The sequence below is a fragment of the Schistocerca serialis genome, chromosome 2 (assembly GCF_023864345.2).
Source record: "Schistocerca serialis cubense isolate TAMUIC-IGC-003099 chromosome 2, iqSchSeri2.2, whole genome shotgun sequence".
NCBI lineage: Eukaryota > Metazoa > Arthropoda > Insecta > Orthoptera > Acrididae > Schistocerca > Schistocerca serialis.
Window position 1 is genome coordinate 214,057,720 of NC_064639.1, and position 22,743 is coordinate 214,080,462.

The 22,743-nt window shown below is 44.4% G+C and overlaps 1 protein-coding gene across 2 annotated transcripts in view; it reads right to left on the reverse strand.

Annotated features, from left to right (window-relative positions):
• Nucleotides 1-22,743, reverse strand: part of LOC126456952 (E1A-binding protein p400-like) — a 189,522-nt gene that overhangs the window by 73,312 nt on the left and 93,467 nt on the right. Inside the window, exons 2-3 of one of the 2 annotated variants that reach the window (XM_050092889.1) lie at nt 4,665-5,018; nt 1,338-1,574 (exon numbers count right to left, since the gene is read on the reverse strand). In XM_050092889.1, coding sequence (XP_049948846.1) covers nt 1,338-1,574; nt 4,665-5,018 — 591 coding nt within the window. Of the gene's footprint in view, nt 1-1,337; nt 1,575-4,664; nt 5,022-22,743 lie in introns of both variants that reach the window. The other variant, XM_050092888.1, reaches the window with a different exon arrangement.

Consider the following 22,743-nt stretch of genomic DNA (forward strand, 5'->3'; position numbering starts at 1 on the left):
TGTGACAACGGATCTCATAACCAATTTTTCCTGGACCAGTCTTCTGAATAGTTACGCGTAATTTGAACTGAAAAACTCTCGGTCTGACTAACGTAGAACTTTTAGTATAAAATTGTTGCTAGACATGTATTTTGGCTTTTCTTTCCGTTGTTTCTTTACGAATTTTTACTTGTTTTTATGCTATTTAAATGTCCCGACATAGAATCGCCAGATCGTCCGCAGATGCAACCTACGAGAATTTCGCAGTTGCATTGGTTCTTCGATTTAAGGTTTAGATTTTAGTTTCTGCCACTCTTGAATTACTTTGTCGAATAGTGATAGAGGGAGTGCTTCACGTTGTCTCAGTCCTGTTTTAACTCCAAAATTTTCCGTAATTTCTGCTCTGAACTTTATATTTTGTACAGTTTAGTGTTTCACTAGTAATTGCACTGGTTTTGTGGTACAAATGTTCTTTCAGAACGCATTTCTTTCACCGTTATCTGCGTATAGGCACTGTTACACCACACGGTGCTAGTAGTTTCGTTTTTATGATCTTCCATACATCTCCCATTCTCCCTCCATGGGCTGGTTTTCTTTCTTAAGCTCACTTGGTTCCTGGTTTTATGGGATCCTCATACTCTGGCTGTACTATCGAACAGTTTACCTTTGAACTGAACAGAATCCTGTCTGCTACTTCCGCTGTTTCTGTCTGGGCTTTCTCGAGGTCTTTTTTAATTTGCTGAGCCGATAGTATATTCTTTAACATTCAGATATACGCCATAATCTCGTGTGGAAGCCTTGTTATCGGGAGCCTTTGAACATGTAAATAAACTTTTTATCTTCGTTTTCTAAGGCCTGCTACTAGGATGGACAATTTCGTTTTTGCTTCAGAAGATTCCAGTCTATATTCGTCCTCCTTTTTTTATGGGCCAAGATTGTCGCTCACAATCCTTCATTCTTCGTTCAGGACGTTTCGAGGTGCGGTTTTTCTATTGAGAAAGTTATGCTCATGTACACAGCTTCAGATTTGGTCACTGTTTTATAATGTCTAATATTTTATGTGTGGACATACACTTTTTTCTTATGTTTTCTGTATTGCCTCAAGAGCTCTCTTTTTTTCTGTAGCCGAGCTGTCTGTGCTTCGTTTTTAGCCTCGTTCTTTCTGTAATCTCACCGAGATTCTTGAAGAGTCTGACCGCTTCGACTTCTGCGCACTTCCTGTTTGATTTAGGACTCATAAATTAAGTGTAGATGAGCTCAGCTATTTCACAAAACGTTTATAAGTGAGCTTCAGCGCATTCTTTTACATTACCTTCGCTTAACTTGTGACAGATTATTCGGCACTAGTGCTGCCTTACCTTGGGGATGTTCTCCTCGCCGCTGTCTTCTTCTTCCTCAGCCTGCTGGGGGTCGCGCCCCTCCGGGTTGTTGGGGTCGCACGGGTTTCCAGACACGTACGTGAACTCGCGCTTGTTGCCGTCCGGGTCCACGTAGCCGTACTTGCCGCGCACCACGCAGTCTGTGCCACGCGTCTCCTCTTTGAAGCTGCCGTCGGCCGCCTCGTAGCCAAACGTGAACGATCCGTCATCGTTCACCTGGACAGAACACAACAGGTAACATAGCAGCGTCAGCCTACCTTACCTCCAACTGCTGTATAATGGTGACGGTGACAACAGAGAGGTGGAACAGATGCTGTCATGCAACGTTATTCAGTGCTGAAGATCAACATTATGAAGTCTTGCGGAACTAACTGAACGGAACGTAGGAATCCGATCTGTACAAATGAATTTATTTCGAGAAAAATATTTAGTTGTGTTTCTACAGTCTAACAAGTATGTTTGCCTGGTCTAATATTCTCTTTTTACCAGGTTCTAGCTAGAACTGTTCGATAAACATACACGTATATTACGAGTGTGTGTAAGTTCAGTGAAATGTTTGGAGTGCGTACTTATTTTGTTGGTTTCGACGACTTCTCTCCACCAGTTCATTGTTAATTGGGGTGCATAATACTAATTGCTTCACTGGAGAGTCAATGTGAAAAAGCCGATAATATTAAATAATTTACACCAGCCCATAGTTTGCATTGTGTTAATGTTTATGCAGTTACAGAACATTCGTACCTTGCATAGCTCAAAGAAACTGACTTTACAGACCATGTACTCGAACTAACAGAAAACAACTGCCAATGTACTACCACCCCTGAGCTCTTAGCTCTCAATGCTTATACGGTTTCTTAAAAACACAATATCTTTGAAAGTATTGTTCAACAAAGTCACATTAACTGACTTACAGTTAAAATCGGTTGTTTTACAAGAAACTGTAGTTACAGTTTTGAAGATAATAAATAACTGATTGCAACAAATGTAATTTCTAAAAATGCTTTTCAAATTTAGTATCGAAATACTTCTTTAGAACTGTAACTAACAATACGTGATACAAAACAATTAATATGTCGTTAATTATAACAGGAATTTGGTTGCTACATAATTTTGGAGTACTTTTATTAATGCGAAAATAGATTTTGAGATTCAAATTTTACACAATAATCTTGTTTTGACTAAATGATCGAAATAATGGTTTGTTTATGTAAGAAAGTTCTAGAACTCGTAGTTACAGAATTGATTACAATGAATCTGAGTTGAGCTTTTATACAAACATATCTTGAAGCTGAACGTAGCTTTCAGTGCATCAGTTAGCCAGAAATCTACCCAAACTAATTTTCACGTTTTATGAAATAATCGAATTTTGACAATTAATTTCCCATTTAGTGACTGAAATGATTTTAACTCTAATATTTCTACGTGATTATTGTCTGATATTTACACAGATTAAGTGATTAGTTCGTAAATTTCTTAAAATTGGGGATTACAATGAGATACTTCGCCACCAATAAAAAATTCCTGTTAACTGTATTTAAATGAGCTGTAGTTGACTATATGGGTGTGTTACATTTTATGTATTTCGTGTACAGAGTTATTTGTTGCAATACAGAGAACCAAAATTTGTATTTTAACATTTGCTATACTGTGAAATGTGTATCGTATAATACGTAACTGCGTGGTACCGAATACTTCATATAAAGTGTCCCCATCGGTCGGTTTAGGAGGGTAATACGGAACGCCGTGCTGGATCCCAACGGCCTCGTATCACTAGCAGTCGAGATGACAGGCATCTTATCCGCTTGGCTGTAACAGATCGTGCAGTCACGTTTGGATCCCTGAGTCAACAGATGAGGACGTTTGCAAGACAACGAACATCTGCGCGAACAGTTCGACGACGCTTGCAGCAGCATGGACTATCAGCTCGGGAGACCGTGGCTGCGGTTACCCTTGACGTTGCATTACAGACAGGAGCGCCTGTGATGGTGTACTCAAAGACGAACCTGGGTGCACAAATGGCAAAACGTCATTTTTTCGGATGAATCCAGGTTCTGTGGCGTATCACCCAGCGTGATGGTGTGGGGTGCCACTGGTTACACGTCTCGGTCACCTCTTTTTCGCATTGACGGCACTTTGAACAGTGGACGTTACATTTCAGATGTGTTACGACCAATAGCTCCAGCCTTCTTCGATCCCTGCGAAACCCTACATTTCTGCAGGATAATGCACGACCGCATGTTGCAGGTTCTGTACGGGCGTTTCTGGATACAGAAAATGTTCGACTGCTGCCCTGGCCAGCACATTCTCCAGATATCTCACCAACTGAAAACGTCTGGTCAATGGTGGCTGAGCAACTGGCTCGTTACAATACGCCAGTCACTACTCTTGATGAACTGTGGTATCGTGTTGAAGATGCATGGGTAGCTGTACCTGTAAGCGCTATCCACGCTCTGTTTGACTCAATGCCCAGGCGTATCAAGGTCGTTATTACGGCCAGAGGTGGTTATTCTGGATACTGATTTCTCAGGATCTATGCACCCAAATTACGTGAAAATGTAATCACATGTCAGTTCTAGTACAATATACTTGTCCAATGAATACTCGTTTATCATCTGCATTTCTTCTTGGTGTAGCAATTTTAATGGCCAGTAGTGTATTTTTACGAAGTGACTCGGCAAGGAAGTGCAACAGTTCTTCTGCTTTAAAATATTGAAGATTTGTCTTGTAGTTATATGAACCCCAATTACAACATGATTTCTGAGCAGGGTTTGATAAAAAATTAGACTTAGCAGGAGAATACTGGCGATTTTTTTGTGGTATTCAACCCCTTATCACTCTCTGAGAAAATGGCCAGTAGTGTTTTATGTACTAAGTGACTCGGCAAGGAAGTGCAACAGTTCTTCTGCTTTAAAATATTGAAAATTTGTCTTGTAGTTATATGATCACCAATTACAACATGATTTCTGTGCAGGGTTTCAAAAAAATTAAAAACAGCAGGAGAATACTGGTGATTTTTTGAGATATTCAACCCCTTATCACTCTCCAAGAAAAGCAGCGACTCGTGGACGAAAAAAGGTTCCTTTTACTTGCATACTTAATTAAATATTTTCATTCCATATATCTAGAAAGTGAGAGTGAAAATTTTTCAATCTTTGTTCTTTTTCTACGTTGACTGCAAGAAATAACTGGAACAAAAAGTTAAGAAATCGGTTATTTCAGAAACCGGTTATTTTGATCCGTTTTAACAGTCCGATTAAACAGCCGTGGAAAGGAAACGATACAACTGAGAACCGGTAGGTCCCGTACCTTGGAGTAGTTGCGGATGGTCTGCACGGGCGGCTGCTTGGGCTCCTTGGTGCGGGGCGCGCCCGTGGCGGCCAGCGCCGCTCTGCTGCCGGCGGAGCCCCGGTAGCGCTGGGCAGCGGCCGAGGGGTCGGTCTGGCGGCCGTACAGCCCGTTGTAGGGGTCGCTGGAGACCAGCACCACGCCCGCCTGCTCCGTCTCCACCTGCGTGGCGGCCGCCGCCGCCGGCTGCTGGTAGTACTGCGGGTCGTCGTCCTCGACCGACACAGGCTGCGGCCTGTAGCGGCTCCTGCGGGCGTCCGCTGCCAAAGCCACGCTCAGTAGCGCCGAGAGGAGCGCCGCAGTCCACAGCAGCTTCTGCTGACAAAACGGACCAGGGCACGTTACTTCTACTGTACACTTACGCCGGTCATTTCATGCACATGCTGAGAGCCTTGGGAGAGCCACGCCTAACAAAGCTCTACCATCTGGTGAGCAAGATGTATGAGACAGGCGAAATTCCCTCAGACTTCAAGAAGAATATAGTAATTCCAATCCCAAAGAAAGCAGGTGTTGACAGATGTGAAAATTACCGAACTATCAGTTTAATAAGTCACAGCTGCAAAATACTAATGCGAATTCTTTACAGACGAATGGAAAAACTGGTAGACGCTGACCTCGGGGAAGATCAGTTTGGATTCCGTAGAAATGTTGGAACACGTGAGGCAATACTGACCCTACGACTTATCTTAGAAGAAAGATTAAGGAAAGGCAAACCTACATTTCTAGCATTTGTAGACTTAGAGAAAGCTTTTGACAATGTTGACTAGAATACTCTCTTTCAAATTCTAAGGTGGCAGGGGTAAAATACAGGGAGCGAAAGACTATTTACAATTTGTACAGAAACCAGATGGCAGTTATAAGAGTCGAGGGACATGAAAGGGAAGCAGTGGTTGGGAAGGAGTGAGACAGGATTGTAGCCTCTCCCCGATGCTATTCAATCTGTATATTGAGCAAGCAGTAAAGGAAACAAAAGAAAAGTTCGGGGTAGGTATTAAAATCCATGGAGAAGAAATAAAAACTTTGAGGTTTGCCGATGACGTTGTAATTCTGTCAGAGACAGCAAAGGACTTGGAAGAGCAGTTGAACGGAATGGACAGTGTCTTGATAGGAGGGTATAAGATGAACATCAACATAAGCAAAACGAGGGTAGTGAAATGTAGTCGAATTAAATCGGGTGACGCTGAGGGAATTAGATTAGGACATGAGACACCTAAAGTAGTAAAGGAGTTTTGCTATTTGGGCAGCAAAATAACTGATGATAGTCGAAGTAGAGAGGATATAAAATGTAGATTGGCAATGGCAAGGAAAGCGCTTCTGAATAAAAGAAATTTGTTAACATCGAGTATTGATTTTAGTGTCAGGAAGTCGTTTATGGAAGTATTTGTGTGGAGTGTAGCCATGTATGGAAGTGAAACATGGACGATAAATAGTTTGGACAAGAAGAGAATAGAAACTGTCGAAATGTGGTGCTACAGAAGAATGCTGAAGATTAGATGGGTAGATCACGTAACTAATGAGGAGGTATTGAACAGAATTGGGGAGAACAGGAGTTTGTGGCACAACTTGACTAGAAGAAGGGATCGATTGATAGGACATGTTCTGAGGCATCAAGGGATCACAAATTTAGCATTGGAGGGCAGCGTGGAGGGTAAAAATCGTAGAGGAAGACCAAGAGATGGATACACCAAGCAGATTCAGAAGGATGTAGGATGTAGTAGGTACTGGGAGCTGAAGAAGCTTGCACAGGATAGAGTAGCATGGGGAGCTGCATCAAACCAGTCTCAGGACTGAAGACCACAACAAACAACAATGTGGTGGCAACTGAGAATACTTGCAACTTGGCGGTCGAGCGTCGCCAGGCGACGACTCTCTGTTATCAATGCCAAACTATCATTTCATTTCATTCTCGAATAAATCATCCAATTTTTCTGAAATTGTGATCATCTACTGATTTCCATCCCCTTCGGATAATTCCTTATTGGCGTCTCGATTTTTTTGTCTCTGAGTGTAAATAATTAAATTTGTAGGCGATTTTCTGGTATACAGGGTATACAGTGGTACACAGAGCTGCCACCTATAGCCGTAGCCACTGTAAGCTGACTGGGAATCGAGTCGAACGGAGTCTACAACACAAATATAAGTACGTCGTCCGATGCTATTTCAAATTCACGGCAGAGTTCATCCATCGTATATGCTGGTTGCTGGTGGCGCCTCAATCTCTCCGTAATCCATAACCAAGTCTTTTCAACAGGTGTGAATTCTGCTCAGTGTGCTAATGAAGGCGACAGTCGAACAAGCTAGGTAGTTCAGGACAGCATGGACAACATGCGGTGTTACGATATCTTTTAAAAAGATGATATCACGGAGATCTTGAAAACTGGATGCGGCCACTAGCCTTACACATCAGATATATAACGAAAGCAAAAGGGTAATGTCCATTTTTCTTAAGACCTCTACCCTTGGATGCCGCACCCAGAAATGGCTCTGAGCACTATGGGACTTAACGTCTATGGTCATCAGTCCCCTAGAACTTAGAACTACTTAAACCTAACTAACCTAAGGACATCACACAACACCCAGCCATCACGAGGCAGAGAAAATCCCTGACCCCGCCGGGAATCGAACCCGGGAACCCGGGCGTGGGAAGCGAGAACGCTGCCGCACGACCACGAGATGCGGGCGCACCCAGAAATGAGTCTCTTCTGAAAAGACGATGTGATGTCACTTATGTGTCCAGTGTTATTGTCGGTTCGCCTCTCTCTGCTGCCGTGTCAAGAGAAATCGTTCTCGTGCTATCATTGGTATTACTGGTACAGTACCACATGCCGTGTAGATAGCTGACCTGCTGCAAACTATCCTATTTCCTGACTAAAGTTACTTGACAAGGCTGTGTGATGCTGCATGACCAAGAGAACAATATGTTAGTCTTCTCATGCACTAGCCACACGGAGACACTCAGATCGTGACTGTTTCCCCTGAACCCATCGATTCCGTATTCGCACACCGGTCATGGGATACAAACAATCACTAGCAAAAAAATTACGGAACGGTTAACCGCGAACTCAGTAGAGTAAGACCCTGTCGTTGTAGGATACCTAAATATAGTGCGTAACGGGTCTACGTGCATATATTTTATATGTGGTACCTTAATACTCGTATGTACACGCATCACTGCGTTGGTTGTTTTTTCTCTGCGTCGAACACACTTCCCAGAAAAACATCACATGGTTTACGTTCTGATGTTTTCTGCGGTCTTGTATCTGCACCACTAAGTGAGCTACGGCTGTCAGTTTACGTTCACCGTTTTGCCCCCACGCGGCTGCACTTCCGCACCTGACCTGCTATCCAAGGAAAAATAGCATCAATAGCTTGCTCTTGCCGCATGTACTTGGAAGTACTAACCGACCTAAAAACGTACTACTTCTAATAGCTATAATTGTTAGTCTGTAAATGAAGTAAATACCTATCTAACGTTTTTCATGACACTGTACTCAATCACTAATAAAAATATCTGCACTTATACCCGTTACACCCTGTATGTAGTTATATATTTTTCCTTCTTGCCTAATGCGCAACACGATCTTCTCATAAACAAATGCGGTTTCTGAATGATAAACCCACTGTGTAATCTTTCCTTATATATCGGATGTAGGCGACGTTACATAGATTGTAATTTTCACACTAATGGTTACCATTTGCACATCCAAGTGTGTAGTACACTCCATGGGAATCTGATGTTTGTTTTATCTTTTCTTCGCAGTATGGCCGTTTTAATGTCCAGCAGTGTATGAATTAAGTGAAAGAGAAGTTATCTATGTTGCTACCACAAAAACAGTGTAAATATTTGTCAACCAATGGGAATGCAGCCTATTTCCGGCAGCTGTCCATACGTATCGACTACATGTTCGAGATCGAGGAAAGTGACGCATTGATTAAGAAAATAGGTTTGTAACGTGAGCTTCTACTATTAATTGTTTCGAGGATCATGTATCCTCAAACGCCACATACATTTACTGTTTGTTTCGTCGTATTTATCTTAAGCTTATTTTTTCATGTGGATGGGTACCCAGGTTCGATGAAGCTGGAGAAGGCTAAGTCGTACTAGAAAAATAGTCAACAGTGAGGAAAGAATAGCATGTTGTTGTTAAGTGATCCCATTTGGTCATTGCTGTGATCTGCACTTCGAAGACTAGTTGGATGCAGCTCTCCACTCTAGTCCATCCTACGCAAGTCTCTTCATGTCTGTATTACCATTCCAGCCCACATCCATTGGAACCATTCTAGCATTTGTCTCCCCCTACAAGTTTTGACTACTACACTCCCCTCCACGACCAAACAGACCATGTTGTTGGGTATGTTGTGTTAACCAAACACTTCCTTTAGTGAGGTTGTGCCATATACTTTTTTTTTCTCCTACTCGGTTCAGTACCTCCTCATTGATCGTTCGATGTACCTGTCTAATCTTCAGCATTCTTTTGTAACACCACGTTTTAAAGGCTTCTATTCTCTTCTCGTTTGAAATGTTTACAGTCGACGTTTCACTGCCATACAAGACTACAACTGAGACAAATATCTTCACGCAAGTCGATGAAAAAAAATTTCCCTTTCAGGAGATGCTTTTCTTACCATTGCTAGTGTGTGTTTTATGTCCTCTATATTCTCTTATCAGTAATTTTGCTGCCTAAATAGCTAAACGCATCTACTACTTTTAGCGTCTCATTTCCTAACCTAGTTTCCTCTGAATTGTTTGATTTCATTCAACTACATTCCATTAACCTTATTTTACACTGGTTAATCTTCATCAAACTCTTTCCAAGACGCTATTGGTTCTGTTCAACTGCTTTTTCCAGTTACAGTGACAGTGGAAAACCAAAAGTTTTTATTTCTTCTCCCCGAACTTTAATTCCCTTTCCAGTACATCCCCTTAGTTTCGTTTGTTGCTTGGTAAATGTACAGATTGAACAAAATCGGAGATGGGCTACAACCCTGCCACAGTCCATTCTCAACTACTGCTGCCCTTTCATATCCTACGAATCTTGAATGTGCAGTGTGGTTTATGTAGAAGATGTGAATACGCTTTCACTCCCTGTATTTTAACTCTACCAGCTCAGAAATTTTCAAATAAATCTTTCCAGTCTCCAACATCCTACAGATATCAAACTGAAGCAATGAGTGAAAATTTGTACCAAGGTCAGGATTCGAACCCAAGTCTCCTACGCACTAGGCAGTTGCATTAACCAGTACGCCACCCTGGCACAGTGATTTTTCACAACTGCATGGACTGCCCTAGTTCGCCTCCCTCCTCAACCCAAATTCCCATTCACGCCTCAGCCTGCATGGTATTCTCCCTAAACTCTAACATCCTTGCAGACGCTCTCCATTTGTACTGGAAGAGCACCTCAGCATCGAACGAAACACAGTTGGAGAAACTCTATAATGCTGTTCGAGTTTAGGGAGAATACCATGTTGGTTGAGGCGTGAATGGGTATTTGGATTGAGCAGGGAGGCGTACTTTGTTACTCCATGTAGTTGTGAAAAATCACTGTGCCAGGTCGGCGTTCGTGGTCAGCGCATCTGCCTAGTAAGCCGGGCTCGAATCCCAGCCATGTTACAAATTTTCATTTGTCGCTTTAATCTTAGAAATTTTTCCAGTTGGTCATTCGTGTGTGATGTGGCAGTAATATGGAGGCACGGAAAGTGATTGGCTACGTAGTCCAGTTACGTGACGCATGCTGGGCAGCGTGGCAATGCCCACTGCGGCCTCCGTTTCAATGCGTCGTTAGGAGAAGGGCGTTGCCTGCGGTGAGCCGCGATGTTACGAGGAAGCACCGCGTAGGAGTCTCGCCCGTTGCGTGAGCCAGCCAGTAACGACAGCCGGGCTGGCTACGCCGACTCGCGCCGCGGACCACTTTCGCCTAGGCCGCTTCAGCGTGACGTCACGGCGCGGTGGTGATGAATGCACGGCCCCGCTCGCCATCACCACAGATGGCGGCCACGAAGGAGAGGCCGGAGGCGTACCGAAGGTCAGGCGCGGCGCTGACCGCCGGGAAGTGGCGGCTCAGCGTCCTGCGGGGCGTGTGGGATTTCCGTCCCATTTACTCTCCCAAAGGAACCGGCTGACTCTTTCCCACAGCACCCACCGGTACCGGGCTGAGAGCCCTGAGGCGTCCACGTACAGCGAGAGTTCTGACAGGTGGAAGGGTCCGAAGGCAGTGCTTGTAATGAATAGGGAGGACGAGATTAGTGTTTAACGTACCGTCGAAAATAAGGTCATAAGAGACAGAGCACAAGCTCGGATTATGGAAGGATGCGGAAGGAAATCAGCGTGCCCTTTCAAAGGAGTCATCCCAGCATTTGCCTGAAGCAGTTTGAGTTCAAATGGTTCAAATGGCTCTGAGCACTATGGGACTTCACATCGGAGGACATCAGTCTCCTAGAACTTAGAACTACACTACTGGCCATTAAAATTGGTGCACCACGAAGATGTGCTACAGTCGCGAACATGCTGTGATATACAAACGATAAGCTTTTCAGAGTATTCACCCAAAGTTGGCGACGGTGGCGATACCTACAACGTACTGACGTGAGGAAAGTTTCCAACCGATTTCTCATACACAAACAGCAGTTGACCGGCGTTGCCTGGTGAAACGTTGTTGTGATGCTTCGTGTAAGGAGGATAAATGCGTACCATCATGTTTCTGACTTTGATAAAGATCGGATTGTAGCCTATCGCGATTGCGGTTTATCGTATCGCGATATTGCTGCTCGCATTGGTCGAGATCCAATGACTGTTAGTAGAATGTGGAATCGGTAGGTTCAGGAGTGAAATACGGACGGAGACGTTTGCAAGACAAAAACCATCTGCACGAACAGTTCCACACGTTTGCAGCAGCATGTAATATCAGCTCGGAGACCATGGCTGCGGTCACCCTTGCCGCTGCATCACAGACAGGAGCGCCTGCGATGGTATTCTCAACGACGAACCTGGGTGCACGAAAGGCAAAACGTCATTTTTTCGGATGTAACCAGGTTCTGTTTACAGCATCATGATGGTCGCATCCGTGTTTGGCGACATCGCTGTGAACACACACTGGAAGCGTGTATTCGTCATCGCCATACTGGCGTATGACCTGGCGTGATGGTATGGGGTGCCATTGGTTACACGTCTCGGTCACCTCTTGTTCGCATTGACGGCACTTTCAACAGTGGACGGTACATTTCAGATGTGTTACGACCCGTGGCTCTACCCTTCATTCATCCCTACGAAACCCTACATTTCAGCAAGATAATGCACGACCGCAAGTTGCAGGTCCGGTACGGGCCTTTCTGGATACGGAAAATGTTCGACTGCCACCCTCGCCAGCTCATTCTCCAGATCTCTCACCAATTGAAAACGTCTGGTCAATGGTGGCCGAGCAACTGGCTCGTCACAATACGCCAGTCACGACTCTTGATGAACTGTGGTATCGTGTTGAAGCTGCATGGGCAGCTCTACCTGTAAACGCCATCCAAGCTCTGTTTGACTCAATGCCCAGGCGTATCAAGGCTGTTATTACGGCCAGAGGTGGTTGTTCTGGGTACTGATTTCTCAGGATCTATACCCAAATTGCGTGAAAATGTAATCACATGTCAGTTCTAGTATAATATACTTGTCCAAAGAATACCCGTTTATCATCTGCAATTCTTCTTGGTGTAGCAATTTTAATGGCCAGTAGTGTACTTAAACCTAACTAACCTAAGGACATCACACATGTCCATGCCCGAGGCAGGATTCGAAAATGCGACCGTAGCGGTCGCGTGGTTCCAGACTGAAGCGCCTGGAACCGCTCGGCCCCACCGGCCGGCGAAGCAATTTGAGGAAATCACGCAGACCCTAAATCATAATGGCCGGATGCGGGAATGAACCGACGTCCTCCCAAACACGAGACAAGTGTGCTGACCACTGCGCTACCTCGCTCGGTGCTTGTTTGCTTGTAATGTTATGTAACCACAAACGTGGGTCGCTTCCTTCATAGTATACGGTATCTAATCAGAGGTTTGTGGGCACCCATGTTTAATGCAGAATTGACGGCTGTATGTCATGAGAGGCAGACCCGCCACCATAAATAAGAGGCAGTGAGTATAGTGCTGTCAGTATGGAGAAGCAAAACGGGTCAGTCATGACAGTTCAGTGTCTTCAGACGTGAAAAGTTCATTGGATATTACCTAGGCAACAGATCTATCTCGGACATTTCAACCCTTCTACAGTTACTCAAGTCGAATGTTGGCGTTGTGATTCTGACGTGGAAATACGAAGGAACAACCACAGCTGAATCAAGACCAGCCAGACCTCATCTACTGACAGACATGGACCGTCGAGCGTTGTGGAGGGTCGTTGTAAAAAAAATCTCATGAACTCATCGAGAGAAATCAGTCTTCAATTCCAGCAGTCCAGCTAGCACAATGTCTCTGTGTAAGGTGTTGGAAAGAATGCTGAAGACTGGCTGAGCAGCCCTTCATAAACCACACATTTCTGTAGTCAACTGGGATGATTGTAAAGAGCGACGATACTGGACAGTGGATAACTGGAAACGACTCATTTCGAGTGATGAATCACGGTATACGCTTGGCAATCCATTGGTAGAGTTTTTGGTTTGAGCGATGTCTGGAGAACGTCATGCCAGGAGCTAAAGTATCGAGAAGATGGTGTTATGGTATGGGGATGTTTTCCATGGTTGAGACTGCACTTAAGAAAACGCTAAATGCGGAAGTATGTGTACACATTTATCAACATTGTGCACTGCATACGATAGAGGAACAACTCTGAGACGATGACTGTAATAGCGTGACAAGGCAAACTGTCGTAATATAACATCTGTGAGGGAAAGGTTGTGCAGAGTAACATCCCTGAAATGGACTGTCCTGCGAGCGTCCCGACCTGAACCTAATAGTACCAAATTAGGATGGGTCAGACTATCGATTCTGATCTTGACCCCAGCGTACAACATCACTACACTGTCTGGTTTCTGCTCCCGAAGAAGACTGGGTTGCCATTCCTCTACAGAAATTTAGACAGCGCACTGAAAGTATTCGGAGTATCAAGCCTTCATAAAGGGGAAGGGTGGACTCGCACATTATTAATATCCAGTAACAGATGTCCAAAAAAAAAAAAAAATGGTTCAAATGGCTCTGAGCACTATGGGACTTAACTTCTAAGGTGATAAGTCCCCTAGAACTTAGAACTACTTAAACCTAACTAACCTAAGGACATCACACACATCCATGCCCGAGGCAAGATTCGAACCTGCGACCGTAGCGGTCGCGCGGTTCCAGACTGTAGCGCCTTTAACCGCTTGGCCACCACGGCCGGCAACAAATGTCCAGATACTTTAGATCAGATGGTGTACATCGACACCTATACTACTCTGCAAACTACCAAATAATGTATGGCAGCCGGCCGCTATGGTCGAGCGTTTCTAGGCGCTGCTGTCCGCTACGGTAGCAGGTTCGAATCCTGCCTTCGGCATTGGTGTGTGTGATGCCTTTAGGTTAGCTAGGTTTAAGTAGTTCTAAGTCTAGGGGACTGATGACCTCCCATAGTGCTCAGCGCCATTTGAACCATTTTTGAATATATGGCAGAGCGTAACACTCTCTCCCTCCCCCCCCCCCCCCCTTTTCACCCATTTTTCTGCACCAATCGCGATTCGTGTGCGGGAAGAAATGTCAGTAAAACTCCGCATGTGCTGTAATCTCTCTAGTTCATGGTCTTCTCACGAGACATACGTAGGAGAAAGCAATATGCTGGTATACTTTCTGGCAGCGTAAACTCCCGAAATTTTAACAGTTAACACTCTGTGATAGCACAATGCCTTTCTCGTAGCGTCTGCAACTGGAACTGGGTGAGCGTCTCCGCCCCGCTTTCGCCCTTCTTAAACTAACCTGTGACGAAGCGCGGTGCACTTCTTTTCATCTCCTTTTTTTCCCCTCTACCTGGTAACGGATTCGAACCAATGAATATCAGCTGTTGATCGAAGGTGAGTTTTGTAATCTACCTCCTTTGTAAGTGGACTACGTTTCCTAAGGATTCTTCTAAAGAATCTGCCTTACTTGTGATTAGTTTTATGGACGCATACTCCAAGATGTTTGATTGATGTGGTAGCTTCACAGGCAGTTCCACAATCATGCAATCATACAGTGACGGCTCGTTCCGGCTATTTATGAGCAATACGTTACATTTGTTTATGTTGAGGGGTAACTGCCAATTCCTACACCAAGCGTCGATTCTCTGCAGATCTGCCTGCATTCCACTACAATTTTATAGCGTTGCGACTTTTCTGTATACAGTATTACCATCCGCGAACAACCTCATCCGGCCGCTGTGGGCGAGCGGTTCTAGGCGCTTCAGTCCGGAACCGCGCTGCTGTTACGGTCGCAGGTTCGAATCCTGCCTCGGGCATGGATGTATGTGACGTCCTTAGGTTAGTTCGTTTAAGTTGTTCTGAGTCTAGGGGACTGATGACCTCATATGTTAAGTCCCATAGTGCTCAGAGCCATTTGAACCATTTGAACAACCTCAAAGGGCTTCCGACACTATCCACTAGGTCAGTTGTACAGGATGTAACGAACCATGTGTAGATATTTCTTTTAGAGATACGAACCGTGTACTGAGCAACATTACATCATTTTTACGTCCCTTGCAGACTAAGAGTTATAGCTATTACAAATCGTATATTTTTAAGTTCGGTAGTATCTCATGTGCACGTGGCAAGAGCAAGCCATTAATGCTTATTGTCCCCTGGGCAGCAAGGCTTGTATTGAAGTGTGGACACGTGGACGCAAAACGGTTAGTCTGTACTCACAGGTATCACCGACCTAGTGCTGCAATTAGGACCGCCAGGAAAAAAATCAAATAGTAAAGTTCCTGACGTGTTTGTGGGAAGAGTGTTCGATGCAGAGAAAAAACGATCAACACACCGCTGTGTGTACGTATGAAGATACCAGACAAAAATATCTGCTCTTATATTCAGTACACCCTGTAAATAATGTGAACAGTATCGGTCCTATAATTCGCTCGAAGTAGTGTTTATGTCTGAAGACTCCTCTCCGTTAGGAATGACATACTATGTCCTATTTGCTAGAAATTCTTCAGTCTAATCACAAAGCTAGAGTGATATTCCGTGCACATCGTGTTCGTTAGGTGTCAGTGTCGAAATATATCGAACACCCTCCATTATTTAAGGGACAGGCATTAACCTTGGGATGGGCATTTCCCGCCTTCTTGATCTCGTGGACAGACACAGCGCGCTCGGTTTCGTAATACCCTTGTTCTCGGAATTCGTGTTGATTCCTACACAGGAAATTTTCGGTCTCGAGAAAGATCATAATATGCGAGCATAAAACGTGTTCTAAAATTCTACAGTAGTAATTCTTCTATTAGTAAAGTATGCCAACTATACAAGAAATTAGTTATAATCATTCTAACAGAGGTTTGGTTACAGAGTCTCTGGATTCATTAGTTGTCAGTGGCAAACTTCTCAAGACACAACGAACAGAGCAGGTCGACTAGATTGCGTGGATACAATCCGCGACGTACGGCGCAATGTTTCTAGCGATCTCAGAGCTTTGTTAAATGGGTTCGAACTCAGAGGCTCTGTAGGTCAGTCCTGAATCAACTGCACGCAAAAATTTCTGATTTTAACCACTGTCTGGGAGTAAAATGTTAACAAACTTCAGCAATTTGTCCCACACAGGGCTTTTTTATCCTGGAACCGAGACGTAAGATAGATACGTCGATCTTTCACGATCGTCATTCGACCACCTTTAATTTCATTCCGTGCTGAAAAGATAGCGGCACTCCCCTTACGACTGTAAGAGGAATACTTGTGGGCAATCCATCCCTTAAGTCATAAAGTGACTGATACGCCCAGAGGCAATTCCTTCCTTCAGTCAGTCAAAACATCGGCAATTTGCTCCATACTGCACAGTGCGAACGAGACACAGTTGCTGAACGCTCCGAGCAATGTCTACATAGCACCTCGTAACAATGATTTAGTGACACTGTGCTCTAAATCGGCAGACAGTATATATGCTGCTATCTAGTATTCTAGTCTGGGAAGCGCTTCCTATTTATATCAAAATTGTTGCCGAGGTCTGCATTCCAGTATCAGAATCTTTCTATTTTTCTACTGCATTACCTTCAGGATAGATGCTAGTTCTGTAGTTATAACAATTTTGTCTTGTCATTTTCTGAACTACAGTGGAGCTGTAGTAGATAACTAATGATGACTTTCGTAGGAGTTCCAACTGTTCTTCACGATTCGGTACATATGACTTAGAAATCTCCCAGAGTTGCATGTCCGACAATGCTGAATAAATGCTAAAACGACATATACTTCCTTTCTTTTCGACAGAGAAGAGAAAGCGCTTGCCTACACGGTTGCGACTCTTAGGGTTTACATCCTTTGCATGGAGTACCGGCTGCAGTTGCTTAGCGACGGCAACATCCGGAGAATAACGACCGTCATTTCTAAACTGACTTCTATTTCGCTTTCCTCTACTGGCGTGACTTTGTGCATAACTTGAGCCTTGATGTATGCTCAAGCGAACAAATAACTTGAACGCATGTCTCAAGCCTTGTGGTAACCACAATCTATTTTACTTTATTACCAAATAAGTCGCTTTTTGATGAACGTTTACAACACTGCGGACCTCCACCAATATTTCAGACACCTCAAAATAGAGTGTTGTCGTTGCCATCGGCTTACCTAGGTTTGCGCTCATCCATGGACTGCTTGATGATTTCTTAAATAATTTAATATATCGCAATTATATTTTTGATATGTCGCAGTACGCAGTCGAGTGGATGTCAAGTGGATACGCGTATATGTAGGTATAATTAACACACGTAGACTTTGCAAATAGCGATGTACTGAAGGAAATCATTCTTTTTCTGGCCCTTACGTGAAACTGACAATATCTCACTCAAAGAAGAGTGGTTTCCAATAATCTCTATGCAACTGCTGAGAATTTTAATACATTAAAACCAATAGTGTTGCTCCGAGCCTTTCAATAGTTATTCATATTTGACAGGACTTAGCTTTTTAGTACATTTTGTCGACAGATGACACATATACATCAGGTTTCACGAGAACTGTGATCTTCCAATCGATATTTTCTTTAAAAAATCGCGAATGAGGGAAAACTCTCATGCAGGCCTCGTCAGTTCAGTTGCACAAAAAATATCTACATTTAGAATGAGTTACATAAAAATAAAGTAATATTTTAGACCTTGGAACGGTTTAATTACTTATGAGCAAGATAACGTACGTATTTTTAAATAAATTTTACTACATTCAGGAATCCCCATACGCCCGAACAATAAAATTAAAACAATTCTTTTCTCAAAATTATGAAGCAACGCCAAATAGAGGGTTACAAATTGATTTCCACGGCTTTCACGACTTTTTAACAGCGTTAGAGTTGCTTTAGAACTTCTGGTATATATAGCTTGTCAGTATTTTCAGCGGATGTATTAGCAGAAACAAACAAATTTGAATACGAAAGGTGATGACAGAATCTAAAATTCTCAGCTATGAGCCCTGTTATGCAATGGAGGTGAAATAATTCACGATAATTGTTTCGTGAACGCATGAAGCACCTTATAAAATACAGGACGTTAGGGGCGTAAGTGCAAATATTTTTATTGCTGACTGAAGGCAGTATAGTGAATAACAATACATCAGTATTTACTTAATTTGCAGACTGATAATTACAGCTGTCAGGTGTCAGGAGTAGTACGTTGTCAGCTTGGTTAGCACCTCCAAGTACACGTGGCAAGTGCAAACCATTAATACTCATTTTGCCCTGGGCAGCAGCTCAAGTACTGAAGTGTGGATGGTTGACGCAATGAAGGTTAGTCTCTACTGACAGGCGTAGTCCAGTTAGTGGTGCAGTCACTTCCTCCCTTTCTTTCTCGGGCCTTTGTCCCGCTGCAACGCGGAGTCGGCTTTGTTATGACGGATTTGGCAGTTTTAATTGCAGAGGGTGGGCAGATGCCCTTCCCGCCACCACCCCAAAACCCCCGGGACAGAAGTAGTGTACCCCAGCTGTCTGCGTCTAGTGTAAGTCATGAAATAGTGCGAACGTTATCAAATATCCGTGAAATGTGTAACTGAGGCGGAACGTGGGGACCAGCCCGGTATTCACCTAGTGGGATGTGGAAGACCACCTAAAAACCACATCCAGGCTGGCTGGCATACGGGCCCTCGACGTTCATCCGCCGGGCGGATTCGATCCGGGGCCGGCGCGCCTACCCGAGTCCAGGAAGCAGCGCATTAGCGCTCTCGACTGCCCTGGCGGGTTAGTTAGTGGTGCAGTCACTACTGTACAGAAAACATCAGGTAGTAAATTACCTGATGTGTTAGACATAGAGGAAAAACAACTGACACACTGAAATGCATTCATACTAAGGTGCCGATGATCACAATGTGTGCACATTACGCGCAACTCACTGAATATGGAGTGTTGAAGTACCACTGGTTGCTTTTAGTGGACCACCTACTAGTTAAGAAGTTGCGGAAATTTATGTATTAAATCTTTCGATCTGAGCATAATTTCAGATATTTTTTGTACTCAATAAATACACTCCTGGAAATGGAAAAAAGAACACATTGACACCGGTGTGTCAGACCCACCATACTTGCTCCGGACACTGCGAGAGGGCTGTACAAGCAATGATCACACGCACGGCACAGCGGACACACCAGGAACCGCGGTGTTGGCCGTCGAATGGCGCTAGCTGCGCAGCATTTGTGCACCGCCGCCGTCAGTGTCAGCCAGTTTGCCGTGGCATACGGAGCTCCATCGCAGTCTTTAACACTGGTAGCATGCCGCGACAGCGTGGACGTGAACCGTATGTGCAGTTGACGGACTTTGAGCGAGGGCGTATAGTGGGCATGCGGGAGGCCGGGTGGACGTACCGCCGAATTGCTCAACACGTGGGGCGTGACGTCTCCACAGTACATCGATGTTGTCGCCAGTGGTCGGCGGAAGGTGCACGTGCCCGTCGACCTGGGACCGGACCGCAGCGACGCATGGATGCACGCCAAGACCGTAGGATCCTACGTAGTGCCGTAGGGGACCGCACCGCCACTTCCCAGCAAATTAGGGACACTGTTGCTCCTGGGGTATCGGCGAGGACCATTCGCAACCGTCTCCATGAAGCTGGGCTACGGTCCCGCACACCGTTAGGCCGTCTTCCGCTCACGCCCCAACATCGTGCAGCCCGCCTCCAGTAGTGTCGCGACAGGCGTGAATGGAGGGATGAATGGAGACGTGTCGTCTTCAGCGATGAGAGTCGCTTCTGCCTTGGTGCCAATGATGGTCGTATGCGTGTTTGGCGCCGTGCAGGTGAGCGCCACAATCAGGACTGCATACGACCGAGGCACACAGGGCCAACACCCGGCATCATGGTGTGGGGAGCGATCTCCTACACTGGCCGTACACCACTGGTGATCGTCGAGGGGACACTGAATAGTGCACGGTACATCCAAACCGTCATCGAACCCATCGTTCTACCATTCCTAGACCGGCAAGGGAACTTGCTGTTCCAACAGGACAATGTACGTCCGCATGTATCCCGTGCCACCCAACGTGCTCTAGAAGGTGTAAGTCAACTACCCTGGCCAGCAAGATCTCCGGATCTGTCCCCCATTGAGCATGTTTGGGACTGGATGAAGCGTCGTCTCACGCGGTCTGCACGTCCAGCACGAACGCTGGTCCAACTAAGGTGCCAGGTGGAAATGGCATGGCAAGCCGTTCCACACGACTACATCCAGCATCTCTACGATCGTCTCCATGGGAGAATAGCAGCCTGCATTGCTGCGAAAGGTGGATATACACTGTACTAGTGCCGACATTGTGCATGCTCTGTTGCCTGTGTCTATGTGCCTGTGGTTCTGTCAGTGTGATTATGTGATGTATCTGACCCCAGGAATGTGTCAATAAAGTTTCCCCTTCCAGGAGTGTATTATTAAGTAACTATTACATGTATAAATTAATTATTATGTCGAATATAAACAACTAGTGTAATATGCAGTGTTATTCATAAATAACTCCGTGATTTCAAAAGACGACTGTGTGAAAACTGCAGGACATGGAGACAACTTACACACAGTGGATAGATCATCTGTTCAAGTTTCGCTTCGTAATATACACCGTGGCGCAGTTGCACTATGGGGTAGATGTATCAGAACATGCAGATAAATCATACACACCGTTCTGCCGCATTGAATTAGTTCACGCCTGCAGAGAGGCGACCAAATGTACACAAGTGGGCTGCTGTTACGCCCTCTCAGGCAATTCGTGTCAGCGACTTCAATAAATTGCATGCACATATAGACGTTCCGTCGCATCAAGAACGGCGCCCGCACTGAACACGCGTAATGTGAATTACAAACTCGGAGAGATGCTATATACACTGATATGTGTCATTTTTCTATATGTCTTGATGTTTGGACAGACATCTTCCGAAACCGCAGAGGTACTAATGATTAACCCTGTATTCTTTAAATCGAAACGTCCAGACTGTTCAGCAAGTATTAGAGATTCCTAGAGACAGCAGATGAATCATTAAAGTAATGCTAAGACGAGTGTAAAGAAGAAGAAACTATATTGGCTTAGTACAAAATTATATCTGCCATTAGAGCGTGTCGCTGTCAGATCACATGAGGTCATCTCTTGTACACAAACGCGTCATCTTGCAAAGTGAAATGAAAACTTCGTAGGATAAAATTCACAGTCTTTCGGAATCATTAATTTCCATCGAGCAGGTTCCAGGTGGTTCATAATGTCTGAAAACAGAATACATTCTAGATTTTTACTACGAATAGATGTTACCGGCCATGGTTGTGCGGTGGTAAGACACTGGACTGGCTTTCGGGAGGCTGATGGCTCAAATCCCCTTTAAGACCATCCAGATTTAAGGTTTTGTGGTTCCCCAAAATCTCTTAAAGTGAGTGCCACGGTGGTTCCTTTGAAAACAGCAAGGTCTGCTTCCTTCCCTAACCTTACCTACTGCCACAACCCTAAAAACTTTTAACTTCCGCATACCACTACAAAGTTCTTATTTTGGAGCAGAACCATGTGACTCTACGAACGTATACAGCTTACAGACATGCACATTGTGTTATTTCTGTCTTTAGAATCATAAGATTTCAATGTAAGATTCATTTCATAGTTTGACTAAGATTACAGCAGGTGAGGCGTAATGTAAGAGATGAGGTGAGAGGAAGACAAGAGATGGTACAGTGAGTACCAGTTCTATGAGAAATTGTCCCAGTTTAGTACGAGGATAATCTGATTGGTTGTCGATTCAGAAACCAGTGGTAAATTTGTTAGTTTCTTATTAATATATTTGATGAAGTATAATTCAGATTTTATGGTCTGTCACGCTGAATACACGCCCAATAGCAAGCTTTCATCCACTTATTTCAAATCTCACTTTTACAACCATTTTCATTAATATTGGAGTAACGATACTCAGACGATGTACTTCGTGCACCTTCGGCTCCCGACAAAAGCGCGATAAGAAGCGACGTGTTTTGGACTGTCTAGTCTGTCGGGAGCGAGAGGTTGGACGGTAAGCTTCATGTTACCGGCCCCACGATTGAGATCTCGGATGCACGCCACACAACATTGTATTCAAGTAACGTGAATCTGTGCGCAAAACAGAGAAGAACAGGGTAACCGTGTATATAATTTTTTTGTGAACACCATTTCTACAAAACTTAATGAAACAGAATAGTTATTGATTCTAAAATGAACTGTGTAACTTGTGAGTCTATAGCCGAACATATGCAAAACGTCTTATTAGCATTTTATTACTTAATCTGTTTCGTGTGCCAATAAAGTTATTGGCATCCCTAATTTGGAACTTAACAGATTTAGTAGGATCGACAGCCTTAGCCACCTCACCAGTTATTTTACAGCCTCACCTGTAACCTGAGCTCTACATCTGCGCTGGGACAACATCTTCAGGAGATATCAGGTTAGTAAAGTGTAA